Source organism: Lithobates pipiens, unplaced genomic scaffold, assembly GCF_037356315.1.
Source record: "Lithobates pipiens isolate NorthernLeopardFrog02 unplaced genomic scaffold, aLitPip1_a1.2 Scaffold_13, whole genome shotgun sequence".
Taxonomy (NCBI): Eukaryota; Metazoa; Chordata; class Amphibia; order Anura; family Ranidae; genus Lithobates; species Lithobates pipiens.
The window spans coordinates 529,469,803-529,497,255 of record NW_027507718.1 but is presented as its reverse complement, the minus strand read 5'-3'; the positions used below and the strand labels follow the sequence as shown (position 1 = coordinate 529,497,255).

General features: G+C 42.6%; 1 protein-coding gene across 1 annotated transcript; it reads right to left on the bottom strand.

The window, feature by feature from the left end:
* Positions 1-45: 45 nt before the first annotated feature.
* Positions 46-27,076, bottom strand: LOC143975684 (C-C motif chemokine 28-like). Its single transcript, XM_077478179.1, has 3 exons — positions 26,921-27,076; positions 6,290-6,416; positions 46-5,006 (listed from the first exon to the last, which is right to left on the bottom strand). Exons 1-3 carry the CDS (start codon positions 26,985-26,987, stop codon positions 4,913-4,915), a joined length of 288 nt encoding a protein of 95 aa, XP_077334305.1. The 5' UTR covers positions 26,988-27,076; the 3' UTR covers positions 46-4,912.
* Positions 27,077-27,453: the final 377 nt, after the last annotated feature.

The following is a 27,453-nucleotide window of genomic DNA, read 5'->3' as shown; positions in this document are numbered from 1 at the left end:
AATCCTCTCCAAAACACAACAAAAACTCCAAACCGAATGGAGAAATATTGTAAGTCACTTTAATGTTTCATCATAGGATCTCATTAAATTCTTCAATGCATTTCAAGGCTCAAAACACTCCTCCTTCTTCGTGCTTTGAATATCACATAGGTTTAAAGGACCCAAAGAAACAGAATTACCAGGATATGTTAAATATACAGTGATGTATGTAATATCTCTAAAGTTGGCCATACATTTTATAATCTAATAATATGATTGAGAAGTTGATAAGAGGTTGGAAAGTGTTCCTCATAGGCATCAATTGGGATTAAATTTTCTCACGAGGAATAAGTGGATGGAGGAATGCCTTATAATCTGGCAAGGGGTCAAAAAATGGAGAACACCTCCAAAAGGTCAGGTACCAACACCTCTGGACTTGAGCCCCCCAGGGTCAGATATTTGACAACAGGGGGAGGAAATAAAATGTGGTACCTTAAACTTTGAAAAAAATTTTTTGTACAATTGTGAAACTAGAGAGTGTCTGAATAGTTTTAAGGAGTCATACTCAGCCTAGGTCAGCCTTTCTCAACCTTTTCAACACAGAGGAACCCTTGAAATAGTTCTCCGGCCTCAGGGAACCCCTGCTAAAAATTAGAAATCTACAACTCATAATACATTAGTGTGATGGTCAGTGGGACGAATGTTCCAGACACTTGTGGTCATTGGGAAGAATTACCTCCTTACAGATAGTTAGAAAGATCAATGGGAACTTATCTGAGAGGCAGAAATTGCCCAATGCTGAAGGAACCCCTAGCAACCTCTGGAGGAACCTTTGAGGTCCACAGAACCCTGGTTGAGAATCACTGGTCTAAGTAATAGAACTATCTCATATGATTGAAGCACCATCCAGTGGCCAAAATTCAGTATTTATTTTTGAGTGTCTCAATCCAGGGGAAAAACAATTTGGCCACTAGATAGCGCTTCAATCACATGAGACACAGTAGTTCTTTAACATGGAAGAATTACGGCATAACACAACAGCAAGTTTCATTGTAGCTGAGATGATGTCTGTCACTTTGTATACAAGGACCCTTAAACATAGCTTAGCTCCTTAATGTATATTAAAGTGGTTGTAAACCCTTACAACCAACTTTGACCTACAGGTAAGCCTAGATTTAGGCTTACCTGTAGGTCCAAGAAATATCTCCTAAACCTACACGGTTTAGGAGATATTTGCCAAAAGACAGGCACCGCTGTCTACGGCGCATGCAGGCGCACTGAGCGCGCTGCGGTCAACATGCCGCGAGTGGCGGCTCCCATGTGCATGCGCAGGAGTGACGTCATCGTGGCTTCGCCGAATGACAGCGGCGGAGCAGCGAGACCCACCGAGAAGATGGATGCGCCGGACTACAGGAGACAGCGGTGACTTCGCTGGCTCCTGTGTCAGGTAAGTGACACATAATGGGCTACTATGCGATGCATAGTAGGCCATTATGCTTTACCTTTGCAGGGAATGAAAGAGGAAGTAAACTCATCAAGGTTTACTTTCTCTTTAAGTACATTTGTAAATGTAACCATTTTATTTGCATGCAGTCCTATGCGAGGTTTACTAATTTGCACAGCCACCAATAGAGTTGTATCTAAGAAGGCCTCCATGGCCTAATTTTCCATTAACATGCTCCTTGCCACCAGTCTCCTGGAGCTAAGAGCAATAAGCAAGCACGCCCAACAGGCTTCGGGGGATGCAACTGTGTTATATGGTCTATTCTTTCCATCAGAATTAAAACTAACCAGTCTGTCTGTCCTGTCCCTCAACAATACAGTAGCATAGTGTCTACCTCTTCTTTGACTCCACACAACAATGAAACCATATGGCAACTGCCTCTCCATGCCACACAATGAAACCACGTGTCAACAGCCTTTTCATCCTGACACAACAATGGAACCACATGACCTCCACCTCACCACTCCACACAACGATGGAACTACATAACATCCACCTCACCACTCCACACAATGATGGAACTACATAACATCCACCTCACCACTCCACACAATGATGGAACTACATAACATCCACCTCACCGCTCCACACAATGATGGAACTACATAACATCCACCTCACCACTCCACACAACGATGGAACCACATGACATCCACCTCACCATTCCACACAACGATGGAACCACATGACATCCACCTCACCATTCCACACAACGATGGAACCACATGACATCCACCTCACCACTCCACACAACGATGGAACCACATGACATCCACCTCACCACTCCACACAACGATGGAACCACATGACATCCACCTCACCATTCCACACAACGATGGAACCACATGACATCCACCTCACCATTCCACACAACGATGGAACCACATGACATCCACCTCACCATTCCACACAACGATGGAACCACATGACATCCACCTCACCACTCCACACAACGATGGAACCACATGACATCCACCTCACCACTCCACACAACGATGGAACCACATGACATCCACCTCACCACTCCACACAACGATGGAACCACATGACATCCACCTCACCATTCCACACAACGATGGAACCACATGACATCCACCTCACCACTCCACACAACGATGGAACCACATGACATCCACCTCACCACTCCACACAACGATGGAACCACATGACATCCACCTCACCACTCCACACAACGATGGAACCACATGACATCCACCTCACCACTCCACACAACGATGGAACCACATGACATCCACCTCACCACTCCACACAACGATGGAACCACATGACATCCACCTCACCATTCCACACAACGATGGAACCACATGACATCCACCTCACCACTCCACACAACGATGGAACCACATGACATCCACCTCACCACTCCACACAACGATGGAACCACATGACATTCACCTCACCACTCCACACAACGATGGAACCACATGACATCCACCTCACCACTCCACACAACGATGGAACCACATGACATCCACCTCACCACTCCACACAACGATGGAACCACATGACATCCACCTCACCACACCACACAACAATGGAACCACATGACATCCACCTCACCACACCACACAACGATGGAACCACATGACATCCACCTCACCACTCCACAAAACGATGGAACCACATGACATCCACCTCACCACTCCACAAAACGATGGAACCACATGACATCCACCTCACCACTCCACACAAAGATGGAACCACATGACATCCACCTCACCACTCCACACAACAATGGAACCACATGACATCCACCTCACCACTCCACACAATGATGAAACCACATGCCAACCACTTCTCTATTCCACACAATGATGGAACCACATGGCAACAGCCTTTCCACTCCACACAAAATAAAACTATATGACAACCATTTCCCCACTCCACACAATGATGGAACCACATGGCAACTGCCTCTCCACTCCACACAATGAAACTTCATGGCAGCCACCTCTCCACTCCACACAACAATGGAACCACATGGCAGCAGCCTTCCAACTCCACCGAACAATGGAACCTCATGGCAACGGCCTCGCTTCTCCACACAACAATGAAATCACATGGCAATTAAGTCTCTAGTCCACACAATGATGAAACCACATGGTAGCGGCCTTTCCACTCCACACAACGATGGAACCACATGGCAACCACTTCTCTATTCCAAACAACGATGGAACCACATGGCAACCACTTCTCTATTCCAAACAACAATGGAACCACATGGCAACCACCTCTCCACTAAACACAACAATGGAACCACATGGCATCAGCCTTTTCACCCCCATACAACAAATGGAACTACATAGCATTCACCTCATCACTCCATACAACGATGGAACAACATGACATCCACCTCACCACTCCACACATAATGGAACCACATGACAACCACTTCCCCACTCCACACAACAATGGAACCACATGGCATCCGCCTCACCACTCCACACAACAATTGAACCACATGACATCCACCTCACCACACCACACAACAATGGAACCACATGACATCCACCACACCACACAACAATGGAACCACATGACATCCACCTCACCACGCCACACAACAATGGAACTACATGACATCCACCTCACCACACCACACAACAATGGAACCACATGACATCCACCTCACAACACCACACAACAATGGAACCACATGGCAACCACTTCTCTATTCCACGCAATGATGGAACCACATGGCAGCAGCCTTTCCACTCCACACATAATGGAACCACATGGCAACCACCTCTCCACTCAACACAACGATGGAACCACATGGCAACAGTCTTTTCACCCTCATACAACAAATAGAACTACATAGCATCCACCTCACCACTCCATACAACAATGGAACAACATGACATTCACCTCACCTTTTCACACAACAAGACAATTGCCGCTCCACTCAACACAAGAAAGGAACCAAATGCAAACAGCCTTTACACTCCACACCATAGAACTGCATGCTGTCTGCCTCTTTACTCCACACATCAATGGAACTGAATGCCAACTGCTGCTCCTCTTCCTACAAGCTTGATTATTTTAAATGTTAATTCGGCAGCTAATGGTGTCTCTGGGTAGAAGCTGGTGTCCAGAAATGATAATTATAGGACTGCAAGCTGCTGGGGCAAGGAGCAGCATTATTCAATTCCAGAAAAAAAAAAAAAAAAACAACATTCCAGTTATTCAAAGTTTAGAACATAGTAAATCACATTATGTATAATAACATAGTAACAGCGAGTAGTCTGGGCAATTCTTTGTATCCTGTACATCATTCTATAATAAAGAATAGTATAATACACACAAAGCTCTGACATATAAAGCTACACTATTCCACTTTTCTCCCCAATGTACGGTATATACACTCCACAAGGTGCAGTAGATGTCGTTCTTCTACTCTCAGTCACATCAGTAGTATTTGGCTGGTCGGACCTTCTTTATCCAGCCAGTCAAGGCTTTGTTGTTGGGGTCCATACACTTCTGTTGTTTGCCCACATATAACCTGGAAATAAGAAAGGATTTCATTGGCTCTAGTGACATAGATTGCAGGCTAAGGACCTGAAACCTTATCAGTTGTGAACAAAACAGATTCATATAAGTATACAGGACATGTGTAATACACTCTTCATTCTGCCCCATCCCCAAGAGATAGAGAGATAAAAAAAACCACATTGTTTATAAACATTGATCAGGCAGGAGATAGAGAGATACAAAGTAACATTGTTTATAAACATTGCTCAGACATGAGATCTAGAGATATAAAAGTAACATTGTTTATAAACATTGCTCAGACATGAGATCTAGAGATATAAAAGTAGCATTGTTTATAAACATTGCTCAGACAGGAGATAGAGAGATACAAAGCAACATTGTTTATAAACATTGATCAGACAGGAGATAGAGAGATACAATGTAAAATTTGTTTATAAACATTGATCAGGCAGGAGATAGAGAGATACAAAGTAACATTGTTTATAAAAATTGCTCAGACAGGAGATAGAGAGATACAAAGTAACATTGTTTATAAACATTGATTAGACAGGTTGTAGTGGGATACAAAGTAACATTGTTTATAAACATTGATCAGACAGGAGATAAAGAGATACAAAGTAACATTATTTATAAACTTTGATCAGACGGGAGATAGAGGAATACAAAGTAACATTGTTTATAAACATTGATCAGACAGGAGATAAAGAGATACAAAGTAATATTGTTTATAAACTTTGATCAGACGGGAGATAGAGGGATACAAAGTAACATTGTTTATAAACATTGAACAGATAGGAGATAAAGAGATACAAAGTAATATTGTTTATAAACTTTGATCAGACGGGAGATAGAGAGATACAAAGTAACATTGTTTATAAACATTTGTCAGATGGGAATTCAAGTTTTTTTTCGAATTTCCATTTTTTTTCTAATTTACGAAGTTTTGAATATTCAATTTCATGAATATTCTGAAAAGTTTGTTAAACGGGTTTTCGTTAATTTGGTTATTTCCGAATTAACAAATTTTTCGAAATTCGGTAAAAAACGAATTCAGAACGAAACGAGTTGTCTAGGGAACGCCCTGTCCTTCTTTCAGCTCCTCCATAGGAATGCCCACAGTACTCTCCTGAAGGAGGCCTTAGATGGAGCTCCTGGCAGAATGTAAGTCTTTTGATTGACAGCTATGGGGAAGTTATGTGAAGGGTGATTTTATAGACACTACTAAGAAAAAGACACATCTCTTCTTCACGAGTAAGTAAGTTCTCTACTGCCAACATCATAACAAACACTCACACAATGGCGCGCAGGTTGCAGATGCCGTCCCTCTTCTGGAAGCGGACCTTGATCACGTTCTTCAACAAGTTCTTTGGTATGTGTTTGGCCAACTGGGTGCAGCAGGACATGGTGCGTATTGGCATACCTGTGTAACCAAAAAATAAATAAAATACAATATTGGATATTATTGTTACATAATAACCAAATATTACCAGCTGGAAAGGATCGGGCACAAAAAGACTTCTTAGGCTGAAATCCAGACAGCTGTAAATAACCACCATTTATTCACTAGAAAATGATACGTTGAGATCTTTTTCATCCCGGTATAGAAAGTCTTTAAATGGGAAAGGGAGGGGCTGCAATGAACCAATCCGGTTCTCCTCCATGACACCATGCTGTCAATTTACCAATGAGAACAGAAAGAGGAGAAAGGATGATGACCACATTGGGTAGGCGATGATCCTATTGTCAAGGTCAGGAGTCAGGCTCAGGGACCAGTAGCTATAGCAGTAGAAAGATTTCCACAGACCAGTCTTCAGGATCGCCCCACCAGGAGGGGAGCAAACCAGGTTCCAGTATCAGATATAGCAGAAGCAGTCCTGGGATAAGGTGATCTAGAGCCCAGGGCGAACATGCCAAACTATGCCCCCCCCCCCAAATGAATGAGCATTATTTGTCATCAGCAAATACCCCCCCCCCCCCCGCCACACACACACACAAATATTGAGCACTAATCTGCATTCTTACCCCCAGCATAAATTTCCCTCTTCCCAGTACAAATCCACCCCCTGTTGAAATCCTCCAAATCTCCCAGCTCAAATGCCCCAAACCCCCAAAAAGAATTCACCCCTCCTAACACAAAGCACCTACTCCTAAAATCTCCCCTCCCTTTACACATCTCCCCCCCCCCCCCCCACTTCAAAATGTTCCCTCTCAGCACCCAAATTTCCTCTCACAGCACAAATCATCTTTCCCCCTTGCTGAAATACCCCCTCTCAGTACAAATCTTTGCCCCCCATCCTCCAAATCCCACAGCTCAAATGTCCCCCCCAAAAAAAATCACCTTCCCAGTACAAATCTTCTGCTCCTAAAATTTCCCCTCTTAGTACACATCTCCCCCCCCAACTTCAAATTTCCCCTCCCAGCACAAATTCCTCCCAAATCTCCTCTCACAGCACAAATCTTCTTTCACCCTCCCACTCCCCCTGCTGAAATACCCCCTCTCAGCACAAATCACAAATCCTCTAAATCCCCCAGCTTAAATACCCCCCCAAAAAAGTCATCCCTCCCAGCACAAATCCTCTACTCCTAAAATTTCCCCTCCTAGTATACATCTTCTCCATCCCCCACTTCTCTCCCTCCCAGCACAAATTTCTCCCAATTCTCCCCTCACAGCACAAATCTTTCCCAACACAGATCCCCCAAAATTACCACGTTTAGCACCCCCCTCAAATTTCCTCTCCTAGAATAATACTTACCACCTGCTGCCCCTCAAATTCCCCCTTCCAACACAAATCCCTCCCCGCCAATCTCCTTGTGGTCCTCCCCCCCACCTCATATGATACCACAGTGCCCAGAGCAGCCGCCCCTCCTGCCCACCCCCTTGTCCCAGTCCTGAGCAGAAGCGTAGTTAGTAAACAAGCCAAATATCAACAGCGCTGGAGCAGCGATTATGTCACTCCCATGCATGCGCGCTGGTGCAGCCACTAACGGCATGATCACTGTTAGAAACGGCACGCTCAGTGCGCCTGTGCCCGATGTCTACGGCGCATGCGCCGTAGACATCAGTGCCGCTATTCCTGCAAATATCTCCTAAACCTTTTAGGTTTGGGACATAATTCTTGCACCTACAGGTAAACCTTAATCTAGGCTTACCTGTAGGTTAAATCACTTTAAGCAGGATAGCGGGAGCCCGCTGCACTGCAAGGGTGCCAATGCTCGTGGCCGACAAATGGCCGACGAATGACTGCGATCGCGGGCACGAGAGGCAGAACAGCGACGTGTGTGTGTATACACACAAATCCCTGTTATGAGAGGAGATGATGATCGTGAGTTCCTAATAGTTAGGAACCACGATCTGTCATTTCCTCTAGTCAGTCCCCTCCCCCCCACTGTTAGAACACACACAGGGAAGACATTTAACCCCTTGATTGCCCCCTAATGTTAAGCCCCTTCCCTTGCCAGTGACATTTACACAGTAATCAGTGCATTTTTATAGCACTGATCCCTGTATAAATGACAATGGTCCTAAAAATGTGTCAAAAGTGTCCTATGTGCCCACCATAATGTTGCAGTCCCGATAAAAATCGCAGATGGCCGCCATTACTAGTAAAAGAAAAAATATTAATAAAAATGCCATAAAACGAACCCCTATTTTGTAGACGCTATAACTTTTGTGCAAAGCAATCAATAAACGCTTATTGCGTTTTTTTTACCACAAATATGTAGAAGAATACGTATCGGCCTAAACTGAGGGGAAAACATTTTTTTATATATTTTTGGGGGATATTTATTATAGCAAAAAGTAAAAAATATTGCATTTTCTTTCAAAATGATCAAATACCACCAAAAGAAAGCTCTATTTGTGGCAAAAAAAAGGACGTCAATTTTGTTTGGGAGCCACGTCACACAACTGCGCAATTGGCAGTTAAAACAACGCAGCGCCGAATCGCAAGAAGTGCTCTGGTCTTTGGCCAGCAAAATGGTCCGGGGCTTAAATGGTTAATACTTATATCGAGATTAAAAATTGTACATTTCCCCCTCTAATTTATCTTCCCCCTCCGTCTGTATAACGCTGGAAGAAATGTAAAACTCACAAAAACAGATCAGCTAAGCCGTACAAATTCCAATTCTGAATACAGCAATAAAATACATTTGAGTCACGGCCAATTCTGCAAGTACAGACACAACACCTGCTGAGTCCTGATATAATGGAGGGTCAGGCAAAGGCAGCAATAAAAAAAAAAGCACTGCAAAAACAAATGTAGCAAGGTCGGGGGCCCCAGGGGCCTAATGGTGGCCTCAAGAGTTAGGGAGAGCTGACCTCCTTCCTTGTAGAGTGGGTTACCAGGCATGGTGGGTGTGATGCAAGAAGAATGGTGGACGCCAGTCACCTTTTGAATGCAAACAAGAGATTTATTGTCTCTTAACAGAACTGTGGGAGAGAGGGTTAGGGCCAGGACACCCTTGAGTAGATGCAATGGTAATTGGTTGACTTAGAGACTTCTATAGGTAGACAGCTATGCAGTGGCAGGACTGGACGGGGACAAAAATGTGGCCCTGGACTTCATCTAGACCGGCCCACTTTAATTTTCCAAACAATCACAAAAACAGTATATAGAACTATACGCAATTGTGCAAAAAAAAACATAAGTAGCATAACATAAGGAGTCCTCACTAACCTCTTTTATTATTTCACTTATTCTCCTCTGTATCTTTCTCATCTTTCTCACATCACTGCGTGAAGTTGAGGGCGAGCCGCGCAGCCATTACTTTGTCACTGAAACCGGCCCACTGAGCCATCGGGCCACCGGGAAACTCCCTGTAGTCCCAATGGCCAGTACATGCCTGTACAGTGGAATTCCTCCAGTGGAATTGTCTCTTATGGAATCTAATCTTGCAACAGTCACTAATGGTAGTTGTATATATCTTGTGGACACAGAACAGTCGTTTTACTTATCTCATAGTATCCCACTGTAGCTCTTCACTCACTGACAGGGGCAGACTGACAACTCATGGGGTCCCCTGGGCAATAGGAGATTATTGGGCCCTCAGGCAATCAGAGATTATGGGGCCACACAGTATACACATACATGTACAAACAGTATACACAGACATGTTTCTATTGGCTGAGAAGGTACTGGAGAGGTGGGGCGGCTATAATCTCAGGATTTTTAGAGCAAAACGATGTCGGTAAGGGACCTTTTTCAGAGACAGATGTAAAAAAAACACAGATTTTTACATACTGTCCCTGGCTTTACTGAGGCTGGCAACCCTGATGGGGCCCCCTAGTGGCCTGGGGCCCTTGGGCGGAGCCCGGGTGGCCAAATGGTCAGTCCGTCCCTGCTCACTGAGCTCCCGGTCTCTCACTAGACCTCCTGATCCCAGTCGTCACTGGATTCCTTGAGCTCTTCCACAGTTAACCCGCTGTATACTCCTCAAGTGTCACCTTCCAGGTCTCTGGCTTGGCTTTGCTAATGCTTTCCCACTTCTTCACCGTCCCCGTCTGGTGAGAAGACTGCTCAGGTACCTGCTTCAGTTTATTCACAGTGATCTCCGGTGACAAGGTGGATGGTCCCTTAGTGGCGACAGGTTCCCCTCTACCTCCGACCACAACTGGTTCCCCATCCGGGTGAACCTTCACAACTTGGTAGGACTCCAATCCTTGGAGTCCCAACCCTATGCTGCTTCTCCTGCTCCTGGATAGGCTTCAAACAGCCTAGCAGCCAGGTGTCCCCAGGCTAGGCCTCAGGCTTCAGGACCTAGCAGCCAGGTGTCCTTGGGATAGGCTTCAGGCTTCAGGGCCTAGCAGTCCGGGGGTGACATAACACACTTCCACCCAGACAGCCATCCAGTTGGCGCCTTACCCTGATCACCTGACTCCACTCAAATAAATAGGCTCTCTCAGCAGGCCAATCAGGGCCGTTTTTAAGGCAGGGCAAAAGGGGCAGCTGCCCTGGGCCCTGTCATAGTTGTGGGGCCCAAAGCAGCTGCCTCATACTTGCCAACTATCCTGGTTTAAATTTACTCATCCCTTGAGGTTTTAGTCCTGTGCTGTGTCCCAATATCTCAGTGTGAAGTGCTACTACTATTGCTGCCCAGCCCTGCCCTATTGTTATGTAAAGATGACTCACCTGCAGATCCTGTGTTTACATGTGAATTACGGGCATTCACATGTAAATTGCGGCACCATTCATATGTAAATAGGGGCATTCAGCAGCATTGATAGGTATATCAGGCCTCCCTGAGGTCATATCCACAGTTATCTCTGTTAACCAATCAACAAGCAGACTGTACTGTAACCTCTAGCAACTAATCAGTGAGCCGTAATGTGTGCTGTAACCTCTAGCAACCAGGCAGTGAGCGGTAATGATACACTGTAACCTCTGGCAACTAATCGCAATAGTGCCTGATCTGATTCAGTAAACTGATTAACTGATTTTGAGTCTAGCTGCTATTTATTGTATATCTCGAAGCAGGTGGAGAGCAAAACTGCATGGGGGGGGCAAGAAAAGTTTTGCCCAGGGTCCAATCAATATTAAAGACGGCCCTGAGGCCAATGGGCTTAAAGAAACCCTTGCTCATTGGCTGAGACACCCCATCCATTCATAATCTGTCATTGCTTGCTATGTCCTCGTTTATATAACGTCACCAGTTACAATGCCACCTAGTGACAGAAGAGCAAAGTGCAGCAATTCCAGAATTAGGGGGAAATCAGTGGATTTCATAACAATTAGCCAGGACATTTACTACGCCGCAAACTAAATTGGTGAGCAACCCTGCCTAAACACCGGGGGGCTACACAAGCAACAGTTTAAAGTTTGAATCAAGGTTATATAGCAGTGATGGCCAACCTTGGCACCCCAGATGTTTTAGAACTACATTTCCCATGATTCTCATGCACTCTGCAGTGTAGTTGAGCATCATGGGAAATGTAGTTCCAAAACATCTGGGGTGCCAAGGTTCGCCATCACTGTTATATAGCGTATATACACTATATTGCCAAAAGTATTGGGGCACATAGCTTTACACACACATGAACTGTGGACAAAAAGGCCTGGCTCACAGTCTCCACTCTTAATTCATCCCCTGCTTAATTACCCAATACTTTTGGTAATATAGTATATATACTTGTAGAACTAACCCCGGAAGGAGCTGCTGGTTTGATTGGGCTTACCGTTACCTTCTTCACCTCGATTTGCGTGTCTAGGGGGTTCCCGTAGTAGATGACCCAGAAACTTTAGAGACTGACGTCAGATCCGCTTAAAGGGATTTTTATTTGCAAAAAACGTAGTGAACGAACAGTCTCTCAGTAAAGGATTAGAGGGTTAGGAGGAAAGCTCAGGTACTCTTAGCCCTTGTACACACGGTCGGAGATTCCGACAACCAAATCCGTCGGATTTTGCCAGACGGATTTTGTCCGAAACTGTTGCATACACACGGTCGGACGAAGTTGTCGTGATGATGTTATTTCGTTACGACGGGACTACGTTCAGGCTAGTAGCCAATAGCTTTGATGTAGGAATTTGATCTGAGCATGCGTGGCACTTTGTCCGATCGGAATTCTCTACACATGATCGGAGCATTTTGTCGGAAAATATTTCCGGCAAGTTGGAAAATTTGGTCCGGCGGAAACAGTCTGATGCAGACCACACACAGTCGGAATATCCGACAAAACACTCCGATCGGACACATTCCATTGGAATCTCCAACCGTGTGTACAAGGGCTGTGTGTGGTCTGCATCGGACTGTTTCCGTCGGAATATCCATCGGACCAAATTTTCCAACTTGCCGGAAATATTTTCTGACAAAATGCTCCGATCTGACATACTCCGATCATGTGTAGAGAATTCCGATCGGACAAAGTGGCACGCATGCTCAGATCAAATTCCTACACCAAAGCTATTGGCTACTAGCGTGAACGTAGTCCCGTCTTAACGAAATAACGTCATCACATTCTGAATGATCGAATTTCCGACAACTTCGTCTGACCGTGAGTATACAACAGTTTCGGACAAAATCCGTCGGACAAAATCCGACGGATTTGGTTGTCGGAATCTCCGACCGTGTGTACAAGGGCTTAGTGTCAAAGTCAATGATAAAGAACTCTTAGCCCCCGTACACACGGTCGGAGAATCCATCGGAATGTGTCCTATCGGACCGTGTTGTCGGATTATCCGACTGTGTGTGGTCTGCATCGGACTGATTCCGTCTGAATGTTTCCTATCGGAGCGTTTTGTCGGATATTCCGACTGTGTGTGGTCTGCATCGGACTGTTTCCGTGGGAATATCCGTCGGACCCAATTTTCCAACTTGCCAGAAATATTTTCCGACAAAATGCTCCGATCGGACATACTCCGATCATGTGTAGAGAATTCCGATCAGACAAAGTGCCACGCATGCTCAGATCAAATTCCTACATCAAAGCTATTGGCAACTAGCCTGAACGTAGTCCCGTCGTAACGAAATTACGTCATCACGTTCTGAACGATCGGATTTTCCAACAACTTGGTCCGACCGTGTGTATGCAACAGTTTCGGACAAAATCCGTTGGACAAAATCTGACGGATTTGGTTGTCGGAATCTCCGACCGTGTGTACAAGGGCTTAGTGTCAAAGTCAATGATAAAGAACTCTTACTTTGACCAAATGCAGAGAATAGCCATTCACAGCTGGATGTTCACTCAAGTTGGGTAGTCCCTCTCTCACAAGGCCTAGCAGCCAACAGGGTGCTCAAATCTCTACCACAGACGTTGTTGTAGAACATGTAGGAAACTAGAACTTGTAGAACACTCGTGTGATACCTGGATCTTTCAGCCGGTTTGGCGATACCCATGAGGTTGGATTCACCTAGGTCCCTCAGCCTCACCAGGCTCTTGCTAAGAAGCCAACCCGTACATGGCCTTCTTCTGAAGAGTCCTCCCCTGGATAGCTACAAAGACGGGGCACCGGACCACCTCGGAATCCTTTCCTTCGTTTCCTTCCCTCGGGCTAGCCAGCCCCGAGACATAAAGCCAGGTGGACCCGCACCCCAGGCCATAGCCTTCCTGGGGGCTGGTCAGGAGGACCAGGACCATGGAGTCAGAACATACTTCTGGACCGGAACCCCCGAACCATGTGACATCCGCATCTTAAGTACCCTCTCCCAGAAAGCACAGCAAGAGTGACACTCCCCCAGGGTGGGCTCCCAGAGAAAGAAACCTTAAAGCACCCAACCAGACTGTGGTTCCATGCCTGCCAGAAGAGACAGTGCCCCCTATGGCCAGGCTGAACACCCTATAGTCCAGTCAGACTGATGCTGAGGTCAAAATTTGCTATTATTATACCCAAACCAAACTGCAGTTCAGGTGTAACCTTAAATTTAAAAAAACATAGCGGGTGCTCCTCAGGAGACGGCGCTACATACTCCATAACCTTGATTCAAACTTTAAACTGTCGCTTGTTTTTCAGTAAGGAAAATCTCTTCAAATTAAGGGAATTCCTTGGGGACTCCCCAAGTGGGTGTACTCACTTTTGTTGCCAGCGGTTTAGGCATTAATTGGCTGTGTGTTGAGTTATTTTGAGGGGACGGCACATTTGTAGCAAAATGTCATTTCTCCAGGGTTATCACATGAAAATATATAATAAAATAAAAACTATGATGTCCCCGCCTGTTTTTGCCGCCCATGTGAAAGAACCCTTCAGCAATGTACTTATCCTGTCCCAGGTGTGAGCACTTTGTGCTGAAACTCCCTGATCTATGCAACAAACCCCCCCCCCCCCCCCCCATAACTCACAATTTTCTTCCCCTCCCGATTATCTCAGTAGGGATTGCACAACACAAATGAAAATGTCAATCTGATCATAAAAATTCCTCGAGGCTTCCCACAGAAAAATGTAGTTGACTTGGTGTGACGAGCCCCATAAGCATTACACACACATATAAAAATGTAGAAATCCAAATCCCCTATGTAAAAAAATAAATCAACAAACACAATGGAACACTTTAGGCTTTCACCGCCCGATGTAAGTGTAAAGCCTCATACACACAATAGGACTTTGTACAAACTTTCCCGTGGATTTTTGTCCAAAGGGCGTTGGCGGTGAACTTGTATTGCATACACACAGCAGGACTTTTTCAGTCAACTTTTACCAAATCACGTGTTTTTTCTGCTCTTTACCACCACCTTTGGTCAACTTCTGTATTGTCATCTGATCTTTTGCATTGGTTCTGAGAATGCGTGTTTGTACTTTGTACAAAAGACTTTATGGTTCTCTGTACACACGATCGGACTTTGCTCCATCGGACTTTTGTTGCTGGAAAGTTTATCCATTCGCACAGCCAACAAAAGTCCGATGAAAACCAAAAACGTTTGTCCGATGGAGCGTACACACGGTCGGATGTTGCCTTAAAACAGCTAATTTGCATGTTTGTTGTCAAAAAGTCAGTTTTTTTTTTTTTTTGTGGTTGTTAAGTATGGCGAAATTTGTAGTGGGGTAATTGTTGAATGTAAGTTTTAAATATATAAAATAAAGAAAAATTTGAAACAAAAAGTCAGATCGTGTGTATGGGCCTTTATTCTGGGCTAAATAAAAAAAAAAATGGCACATAGAACGCGGTCTATCAGTAGCAATAAAACGGTATTAAATCAAAAATGTAATACACTATATTGTCAAAAGTATTGGGACACTTGCCTTTACACACAAATTAACTTTAATGGCATCCCAGTCTTAGTCCATAGGGTTCAATATTGAGTTGGCCCACCCTTTGCAGCTATAACAGCTACTAAGGGGCCCCATCAGGGTTGCCAGCCTCAATAAAACCAGGGACAGGATGTAAAAATCAGTTTTTTTTTTAAAATCCCAAGATTATAGCTGTCCCACCCCTCCAGTACCCTTTCAGTGTGTGTATTCTGTGTTTGTATACTATGTGTGTATATTGTGTGTGTATACTGTATGTGTTTGTATACTGTGTGGCCCCATAATCTATTGCCTGGGGTCCCCATAATCTCCTATTGCCCGGGGGCCCCATAATCTTCTATTGCCCAGGGGCCCCATGAGTTGTCAGTCCGCCCCTGGATGGAGGTGCCCCGGAGTGAGTCGCAGGGGGCTCCCGAGCCAAATGTAGCTGCGCTGGACCACAGGGTGTCAGCCGTAAACCAGCGTGGAACGCACGGGAAGCTAGGCCGGATGTGACGTCACCGGGAGACCACAGACAAGTCAGGTGGCGCGTCTCAAAGCTTTCCCTTTTACTTCAGACCTCGGTTTATCTGTTAAACCTTGTTGTACTAATCTGCTGCACTTAGTCTGGCGCCCCCTTTTGTTTCCCACCAAAAAAAAAAAAAAAAAACTGGAAGCTGATTGGTTTCTATGCAGAGCTGCACCAAGTTTTGCACTCTCCAGTTTTAGTAATTCAACCCCAATGTATCATTATTCTCAATATTTTTTCAAATTATATTTGTAAGCATTTCAATTCTTTACTAGTCATATGGAATTTACCACCTTCCTACCCGGCCTATAGCAGATTGACAGCTGGGTGGGCCTTTCGTCCTTCTGAGTTGACGTCATATGACAACCTCTCAGAAGGGGCAGGGTAGCGGCGCGATCTGTCACAGTCAATGACTAATGACTATACCGGCACGCTGCCACTATTGTGATTACTGTGACCAATCACAGCAGATCACGTGACAATTGTATACAATGGATGCAGTGTTCATTTTGACAGTACATTTCAATTTAGTTTTAGTCTTAGGACTAAAATGGCATTTTAGTTTTAGTCCCATTTTAGTCTTCTGCCATTGTTTTAGTTTTAGTCGTATTTAGTCGACTAAATCTCCAGTACATTTTAGTCGACTAAAACTAATTTTAGTTGTCTATAATGGAATTAAATAGTAATGAATTAGTTAACATTTCTCTACAATTTCCAAACTCCTTATATACTGCTGGAGTGAAAAATTGAATATGCTATTATTTATAGTATTGAGGTATGAACTTGCACTACAGACCAGTGTTCATTTTGAAGTCAAAATTAAATTTAGTTTTAGTCTTATGCCCTGTACTACATACGGTCGGAAATTCCAACGGAAAAAGTCAGATTGGATTATATTGTCGGGAAATCCGATCGTGTGTGGGCTCTCTCGGATTTTTTCCGTCGTAAATTACGATGGAAAAAATTTGAGAGCAGAATCTCTAATTTTCCGACCCTCCGATCCTTTGTAGAGAATTCGATCGAACAAAGTGCCACGCATGCTCAGATCAATTTACGAGACTAAAGCTATTGGCTACTAGCCTCTTCGTAGTCCCGTCGTAACGAACGAACGTCATCACGTTCCGAACGATCGGATTTTCCGACAACTTTATCCGACCGTGTGTATATGCAACACCAATTTCGGACAAAATCCGTCAGAAAAAATCTGACGGATTTTGTGGTCGGAATGTCTGACCATGTGTACAAGTCTTTTGACTAAAATGCCATTTTGGTTTAAGTTGTATTTTATTCATCTCAGTTGTTTTAGTTTTAGTCTTACTTAAGTCGACTAATAGTATTAGTAATTACTAAGTAATTAGTATTAATTAGTACTAATAGTAATAGTAATAGTATTCATTTAGTCAACTAAAATGTTTCATTCATTTTAGTCGATGAAATTAACACTCCTTATCATGTCATCCATTGTATAGAATTGTGTTGCTAGCCTGTGATTGGTCACAGTGATCACAGGGTACCGACAGGGTCAATCACAGCCCATTGTTACTATGTGATTAGCTTTAGCCAATCACAAAAAAGATACTGAATGAATCAGTTTCATTTAGTAAAAATGTTTGCTTATACCAATGAAATGTATTGGTATAAGAAATCATAATGTGTAAAAAAAAATAATAATAATCCTGATCAATTCCCCAGAGTAGTAAAGTGTTACTATTATTAATTATTATTATTATTATTATTATTATTCAAGATTTAGATAGCGCCAACAATTTGCGCAGCTCTTTACGATATTAGGGCAGACAGTATAGTTATATTACAATTCAGTGCAGGAGGAATCAGAGGGCCCTGCTCATTAGAGCTTACAATCTAGGAGGGAAGGTCAAGTGATACAAAAGGGTAAAAACTGTGGGTGGGGCGGGGAGAGATAATGAAGAAAATAAAAGAACAGTTGTTAGGTGGGGGCCGGATGGAGAAAAGTTTTCAGGGATCGCCTAAAAGTGGATAGATTTGGAGAGTTTGATAGATTGGGGTAGAGAGTTCCAGAGGAAGGGAGAGGCTCGGGAGAAGTCCCGGAGGTGATTATGGGAGGAGGTGATGAGGGAGATAGAGAGCAGGAGGTCTTGGGAGGAATAAAGAGAACGATTAGGCTGGTATATTCTAAAGGCCCGTACACACGGTCGGACTTTTTGACAACAAACATGCAAATTAGCCCGTTTGGAGCAACATCCGACCGTGTGTACGCTCCATCGGACAAACTTTTTCTGTTTTCATCGGACTTTTGTTGGCTCTGCGAACGGACAAACTTTTTGACAACAGAAGTCCGATGGAGCAAAGTCCGACCGTGTGTACGCAAAAGCATCGGACTTTTGTACAAGGTACAAACACGCATGCTCAGAACCTATGCAAACGATCAGACTACAATACAGAAGTTGACCAAAGGTGGCGCTGGAGTCATTAAATGTCCTCTTTTGAAGTGGCGTCCGTACGTTGTGACGTCACCACGTTCGTGTTTGTTGTCAAAAAGTCCGATCGTGTGTATGCAATACAAACTTGTGGACCACGCCCTTTGTACAAAAGTCCACGGGAAAGTTTGTACAAAGTCCGATCGTGTGTATGGGGCTTTAGGCTAGGCTAGTATGTAGCTGGGGGCAGATTTGTGGATGGCTTTGTAACTTATTGTTATGCCGCATACAAACAACCGGACTTTTCGAGGGACTAGGTCCGACGGTCTTCCCGACAGACTTTCAGGGGAGTTCGGGCGGACTTTCTGAATGAACAGACTTGGCCACACACAATCACACCAAAGTCCGAAGAATTCGAACGTGATGACATATGACCGGAGTAGAATAAGGAAGTCCAATAGCTGCCCTGGCGTCTGTTTTCGTCCGTTGGAACTAGCATACACACAAACGGATTTCTCGATAGGAACTGGGTCTGGCAGAGTTCTGGCCGAAAAATTTCAAACATGTTCAATTTCTATTTGTTTAAAGCCTGTCAGATTTTTGGACAGCAAAGGTCCGATGGAGCCCACGCACGATCGAATTGTCCGACGGATTTGTTCCGTCGGACCTTTGCTGTCGAAAAGTCCGGTGGTGTGTACGTAGCATTTAGTGTTTTGAATTAAATTTGTTGGGTGAGTGGCAGCCAATGGAGGGATTGGCAGAGAGTGATGGCAGATGCTGAGCGGTTTGTAAGGTAGAGGGGTCTGGCAGCAGCATTCATGATGGACTGAAGGGGGGATAGTCTATTTAAAGGTAAGCCAATGAGGAGGCAGTTGCAGTAGTCGAGGCGAAAGAGGAGCAGGAAGTGAACTAGGAGCTTTGTGGTGTCATTGATTAGGAAGAGACGTAGTTTGGAGATGTTGGGGCAAGCTTTGGAAAGTGATTGCATGTGGGGCCAAAAAGAAGAGTTCAGAGTCCAGGATAACACCTAGCACCCTGGCATGCGGGGATGGGTAGATAATTGCGCCATTGCTCTTGACATATAAGTCAGGTGAAGGGGCGCGTTGGGGAGGAAATATTATGAGCTTGGTTTTGGACAAGTTGAGTATGACGAAGTGGTGTGACATCCAGATAGGGATGTCTGTTAGTTAGTTAGTGATACGTGAGGAGACCAGGAGTGGACTGACAACTCATGGGGCCCCCGGGCAATAGGAGACTATGGGGCCCCCAGGCAATTTCAGAGACAGATGTAAAAAAACCCACATATCTTTACTGTCCCTGGTTTTACTGAGGCTGGCAACCCTGATGGGGCCCCCTAGTGGCTCGGGGCCCTCGGGCAGTGCCCAAGTGGCCCAATGGTCAGTCCGCCCCTGGAGGAGACTGATAGAGTGAGCTGAGGGGTGGAGAAATAGATTGGGGTGTCATCAGCGTAGAAATGATATTGGAAACCATGGGAGGCTGACCCAAGGAGGAGGTATAGATTGAAAATAGGAGAGGTCCAAAGACAGAACCTTGGACGGAGAAAAGAAGAGGAGAGGAGGAAGTAGAATTGTAGGTGACAATGAAGGTGCAGTGGGGTAGGTAGGATGAGAGCCAGTGAAGAGCACAGGCACAGAGACCGAGGGAGTAAAGTTTGAGGAGGTGGGGGTGGTCAACTGTACCAAAGGTAGCCGAAAGGTCCAGAAGTAGGAGTGCAGAATAGTGTGCGTTGGTTTTTGCAGTTAGTCATTTGTGAGTTTTAGAAGAGCAGTTTCTATGGAGTGTTGAGGGCAAAATCCAGACTGAAGGGGATCAAAAAGGTTATTCTTAATGAGGTTGTTTGTAGTCTAGGCATTCAAGGAGTTTAGAGGAAAAGGGGAGCAAGAAGATGGGGCGTAGATTGTTAGGATTGGTAGGGTCCAAAGATGGCTTTTTAAGTATAGGGGTGACCAGTGCATGTTTTAGAGCATCGGAGAAGATACCAGAAGAGATTGACCATGGTAACACACTTTACTTTTGGTCAGTAACTAGACATGTGCATTTCGTTTCGTTCCGAATCGAAATTCGGACGAATTTTCATTATTCGGACATTCGGATGCATCCGAATGACCAAATTACAATGCTAACGAATTCAAACGAGATTCGAATCAAATTCGAAAAATTACATTTTGCGACCCGAATTTGGGGCCATGTATCTCGGGGCCACTTGTAGCTAGAAACCCCACATTTGGTATGCAAACAAAGTAGAACTACAACCTCTCCAAATGTGGGGTTTCTAGCTTCAAGTGTCCCTGGGATACATGACCCTAAAGTCGGGTCGCAAAATATTTTCGAATCCGGTTGAAATAGTTTCAAATGCAGTTGAAATAATTTCGAATCATGTTGAAATCATTTCGAATGCGGTAGAAATATTTTCGAATTTGGTTGAAATAACCCCAATTGGTGATTTTGTAGTGCTAGTTCTACTGTGTTTGCATACCAAATTTGGGGTTCCTAGCTACAAGTGGCCCCGAAATACGTGGCCCCCAAAGTCGGGTCGCAAAAGGTCATTCTCTTCTGCAGAAAAGTACTTGACATATTGTCCATATCTCGGGGTCACTTGGTGCTAGGAACCCAACAACTTGTGGCAGGTGACGTGGCAAGTGGACAATCCACAACTTGGTCATGTGGCCAGTAATGTGGCACTCGTGGCAGGTGTCATGGCCAGTGGACAATACACAACTTGTGGCAGGTGATGTAGCAAGTGGACAATACACAACTTGTGGCAGGTAACGTGGCAAGTGGACAATGACATACAGCATATGTACTTGCCTTGTGATCGACATCCGTGACTTCTTCAATCAGGCATGCTGACAACTTCATTGATGTGATAAATATAAATGAAATAAGATGTGTGTGTTTTTTTGCACTGGTACACTGCAAGTATGAGAAGTTGATGTGACAGATGTATATAAGTAACTAACCATCTTCCAAAATTTCTAATTCAAATAGAAAAGATTAGAAAAAAATATAATTTAATAGAATAAAATAGAAAGAATATACAACCATCTTCTGAAATTCGAATTTCAAATAGAATAAATTAGAATTTCGAATAGTATGAATTCAAATTTTTTCATTAATTAATTTTAAATTTGGATAGAAAAGATTATAATAAAATAGAAAATAGACTAGAAAAACGATAGAATAGAATAGAATATATTATATTTTATTCTGTTCTATTGTTTTTCTAGTCTATTCTTTTATATTCTATTAAAACCTTTTCTGTTAAAATCGAAATCATTATATATTAAATTCGAATTTTGGAAGATGGTGGTTTTATAATATATATATATTTCTTTCCGACATTCGAATTTCGTATAGAATGAATTAGAATTTGAATAGAAAAGATTTGAAAAGAAATAGAGAATAGACTAGAAAAACAGTAGAAATAGAATATAGATACTATCAATTTCATTTTTAATTTCTTTTGCAGAATACTATTTGTTACTATTAGACTATTAGCATCTATTTCATTTTTTGCAGACTATTGGTATCTATTTAGTTTTCTCACCAGATCTCCTGCAGACTATTAGCATCTATTTCATTCTTCTTTTCTTATTTTGCATTAGAGCAGCCATTTCCTTTATTTCAGCAGATCTCCTGCAGGCTATTAGCATCTATTTCATTTATGAATGGAGGAACGGTATGAGGAAGAGACAACAAGAAAGACATCACCGCTTATATCTCTATACACAGGGAAATGGCTGCTAATAGTCTGCAGGAGACCAGCAAAAAATAAATAGATGCTTAAAGGTCTGCAGATCTGAGGAGAAAATTAAATAGATACTAATAATCTGCAGGAGATCTGCAAAAAATATATAAATGCTAATAGTCTGCAGGAGATCTGATGGAAATAAATAGTAATCTGCAAAAAAAATGAAATAGATGCAAATAGTCTGCAGGAGATCTGCTGTACTAAAGGAAATGGCTGTTCTAATGCAAAAAAATAAAAATGAAATAGATGCTAATAGTCTACAGGAGATCTGCAAAAAAATGAAATAGATGTTAATATACTGCAGGAGATCTGATGGAAATAAATAGTAATCTGCAAAAAAGAAAAAGGAAATTGATTCTAAGGCCGCGTACACACGCGGGGACTGTTCGCCCAACTTTGTCCGCTGAACAGTGTTTCAGCGGACAGTCCGCTCGTGTGTGGGCTTTCAGCGGACAGTTTCAGCGAACAGTCCGCTGAACAAGGTTTTTCGGAAATTCCGAAAAACTGTCCGCTGAAACCTTGTTTCAGCGAACAGTTCCCTCGTGTGTAGGCTTGTTCGACAAACTAAGTTCCGCGCATGCTCAGAAAGGATTTACACGCCGAAAGTTATAATGCAATGTATAGGACGTCGTATTTTTCGTCCCGTCGTACGTGCCGTTCACGTCATCGCGCACGGTTTCAGCAAACTGTTCGTACGTCGTGTGTGGCCATGTCCGTCCATGCTAATTTTGAGCGGACTGTTTGCCGAAACTGTTTGACGGACAAAGTTGGGCGAACAGTCCCCGCGTGTGTACGCGGCCTAACAGTCTACAGGAGATCTGCAAAAAAAGGTGAAATGGCTGTTAATAGTCTACAGGAGATCTGCTAAAAAAATAAATAGATGCTATTAGTCTACAGGAGATCTGGTGAGAAAACAAAATAGATACTAATAGTCTGCAGGAGATCTGCAAAAAAAAAAAAGAAATAGATGATAATAGTCTGCAGGAGATCTGTTGAAAAAACGAAATAGATACTAATCGTCTGCAAGAGATCTGCAAAACATGAAATATATGCTAATAGTCTGCAGGAGATCTTATTAAAACAAATGGTAATCTGCAAAATAAAATAGATAGTATCTATATTCTATTATTCTATTCTGTTCTATTGTTCTAGTCTATTCTCTACTTCTATTCTAATCTTTTCTATTCAAATTCGAATTCATTCTATACGAAATTCGAATGTCGGAAAGAAATATATATATATATTTATATAATATATATATATATATATATATATATAACCATCTTCCGAAATTCTAATTTAGTATATAATGATTTTGATTTTAATAGAAAAGATTTTAATAGAATATAAAAGAATAGACTAGAAAAACAATAGAACAGAACAGAATAAAATATAATATATTCTATTCTGTTCTGTTCTATTGTTTTTCTAGTCTATTTTCTATTTTATTATAATCTTTTCTAAACAAATTTAAAATTAATTAATTTAAAAATTTTAATTCATACTATTCGAAATTCAAATTTATTCTATTCAAATTCGAATTTCAGAAGATGGTTGTATATTCTTTCTATTTTATTCTATTAAATTATATATTTTTTCTATTCTGTTCTAATGTTTTCTATTTGAATTAGAAATTTTGGAAGATGGTTAGTTACTTACTTATATATATCTGTCACATCAACTTTTCATACTTGTCATTGTCCACTTGCCACAAGTTGTGTATTGTATTTGTCCACTTGCCACGTCACCTGCCACAAGTTGTGTATTGTCCACTTTCCACGTCACCTGCCACGAGTGCCACGTGACCTGCCATGAGTGCCACGTGACCTGCCACGAGTGCCATGTGGCCGAGTGCCACGTGGCTGGTCATGAGTGCCACATGACCTGCCACGAGTGCCATGTGGCCGGCCACGAGTGCCATGTGGCCGGCCACGAGTGCCACGTGACCTGACACGAGTGCCATGTGACCAGCCATGAGTGCCACATGGCCAAGTTGTGGATTGTCCACTTGCCACGTCACCTGCCACCAAGTGACCCCAGATATGGGCAATATGCCAAGTACTTTTCTGCAGCAGAGAATGACATTTTGCAACTTGAATTTGGGGCCATGTATCTCGGGGCCACTTATAGCTAGAAACACACAATTTGGTATGCAAACACAATAGAACTAGCACTACAACATCTTTAAATTTGGGGTTTCTAGCACCAAGTGACCCCGAGATACATGGCCCTAAAGTCGGGTCGCAAAATATTTTCGAATCCGGTTGAAATAGTTTCCAATGCGGTTGAAATCATTTAGAATCATGTTGAAATCATTTCGAATCTGGTAGAAATATTTTCAAAGTTGGTTTAAATATTTTCGAATGCGACCGATTTTTCGAATTTAGTAGAAAACGAAACGAAACGAATTTAACTAAACTAAATTAATTAATTAACGAATGAAAACGAAACTAAACTAAACAAATTTTTTCCTTTTGCACATGTCTATCAGTAACAGTGTGTCAACTACTAGCCGACCAGCCAGGTTGGCACAGCTGTGCAAATCGCCGCCATTGTACAATGGCCACTTTAAGTTATAGAGGTGTGACGCCGGAGCCGATGCCCATGGCCGGCGGCCGCGATATCCATCGGCCACTCGTGATCGCTCCACAGAGAGCCAGAACGGGGATCTGTGTAGGTAAACAAACAGATTCCCGTTCTGACCAGGGTGTAGAGAGAGATCTACTGTTCCCAACGATCTCTCTCCTCCTCCAGTCAGTCCCCCTCACCCCACAGTTATAAACAAATCCCTAGGGAACATTTAACCTCTTGATCGCCCCCTAGTGTTGACACCTTCCCTGCCAGTGAAATTTATACAGCAATCAGTGGCTATTTTTAGTTTTTAACACTGTATAAATGTCACTGGTCCCAAAAAAGTGTCAAAAGTGTCCGATCTGTCCACCGCAAAGTTGCAGTTCCGCTAAAAATCGCAGATCACCATCATTACTAGTAACAAAAAAAAAAAGAATAATAAAAATGGCATAAATATATCCGTTATTTTGTAGACGCTATAACTTTTTGCGGACACCAATCAATAAACGCTTATTGTGATTTTTTTTACCAAAAATATGTAGAAGAATATATATCGGCCTAAAGTAATGAAGAAATTTGTTTTCGTTTTTTTACTTTTTGGGGATATTTATTATAGCAAAAAGTAAAAAATATATATATTTTTTTCAAAATTGTCACACTTTTTTTGTGTTTATAGCGCAAAAAATAAAAGCCGCAGAGGTGATCAAATACCATCAAAAGAAATCCCTATTTGTGAGAAAAAAAGGATATAAATTTTGTTTGGGTACAATGTCGCATGACCGTGCAATTGTCAGTTAAAATGTATCGCAAAAATGGCCTGGTCAGGCTATGGGTAAATCCTTCCGGTCTCTAAATGTTTAAAAAAAAAAATCCGAAAAAAGTAACAATTATAATAAAAAAAAAAAAAAAAAAAGAAAAAAAATGATTAATAATTTTTTTATTTATTTTTACATACTGTCACCAGTCAGTGTCCCTCCCTGATAACCCTCACACCAGTCATATGATAATGCTGTACTACACTGGTGACAGTAAGTAAAAAAAAAAAAAAAAATTGTAAAAAAACCAAAACATTTTTTTTCTTAATTTGACAAAAAAATTATGACAAAAAAAACCTTGCAATGCCTCTTACTAGGTACCTTGGACTGTCTACTTTCCAAAAAGGGGTCATTTAGGGGATATTCGTACTTTCCTGGCGTTTTCAGACCTCAAGAAATTAGATCTATATCGTACATCCCATAGGTTGTGGACTCCATAACGTTCTTACAAACTAAATTATATACACGGATTTGGGCTTTTTTCACCAAAGAAATGTTGCAGAATACATTTTGACCTAAATTTTTGAAGAAATATTATTTATTTGCACAATTTTATAACAAAAAAAAAAAAAATTTTTTTGTTTATTTAGCAAAAAATAAAATAAAAAACCAAGTGGTGATTAAATGCCACCAAAAGAAAGCTCTATTTATGTGAAAAAAAGGATAACAATTTCATATGGGTACAGTGTTGCATGACTGAGTAATTGTCATTCAAAGAAGACAGCGCTGAATGTGGAAAATTGGTCTAAAAAGGGGTAAAAGTGCCCGGTATTGAAGCTGTTAAATAAAACTATTGGATTCATTTACCTTTCTGAAAATGTAAAGCCATGCATGCCAAACTGACCCAGTGGCCTAAATTCTTTCCTGGACCCGATATTCGGATCAGTAGTCTTAATCGCATTGGCTACTTGACCGTTAGCCTCTTAAGCTGGTCATAGATTGATTGAAATTTAGCCAGTTCAGCAGGATCCAACTATGACCGTTCCCAGTCAACAGCAGTGGAACCCAACAATGGCAATAACCGAGAGGGTTCCTCCATCCACCATGCATGTGTGGATGGGGGAATTCGTTCATCAGTCTAATGGCTGATCAAAAAAAAAACCCCAAAAACTCCAAAGCATCTATGGCCAGCCTTGGAAAACACTGAAGCTCGAAGGCTCGATCTGAAACTCTCCAATGTTCTTACCTTGACCAAGGGCCGAGATTAGCACCATGCTAAGAGCTACGAGGGCGAGGAGTTTCAGAGGAGACATCGCTCTGGGTCTGAAGAGATTCGATATAATGTTTCTCTGCTCTTCTGGAAGAATCTGATATTCTTTCTGTGTCTGGAGCAGACCCACCTTATAAATGTTTTATCCCCAGGCCAAAAGGCGGGGAGTTGAAACTTAGAAAAGAGACAGCAGGAATAGACCAAGTCTCAGGTCTGCCCCTTTTTAACCTTTTTTTTGTACAGATCTATGTTCACCCTGAACGTGGTTAAATTCGCTTTCATTGACTGACTCAGTATTTCTACTGGACGTTTGTTCCAAGCATCAACTACTATTTTGGTAAAATTTGAGGGCAAAGGTGGGCATACCTTTTTTTTTTTCTTTTACAAAAGTTTTTATTATTATTAATTAACAAATGTACATTCCAATACAATAGGCTTTCATACAAATTACAGTTCAGGTGTGTTACAGCAGGCTGTTGCACAAGTGATGCCAACACATACTGAGTCCG

Excerpts from the sequence above, each read along its gene's own strand:
- LOC143975684 (XM_077478179.1), bottom strand. The coding sequence starts at position 26,987 with ATGTCTCCTCTGAAACTCCTCGCCCTCGTAGCTCTTAGCATGGTGCTA. Across the intron at positions 6,417-26,920 it reads AATCTCGGCCCTTGGTCAAG|GTATGCCAATACGCACCATG; the intron begins GTAAGAACATTG and ends TTGGTTACACAG. Across the intron at positions 5,007-6,289 it reads TGCAACCTGCGCGCCATTGT|GTTATATGTGGGCAAACAAC; the intron begins GTGAGTGTTTGT and ends TCTTATTTCCAG.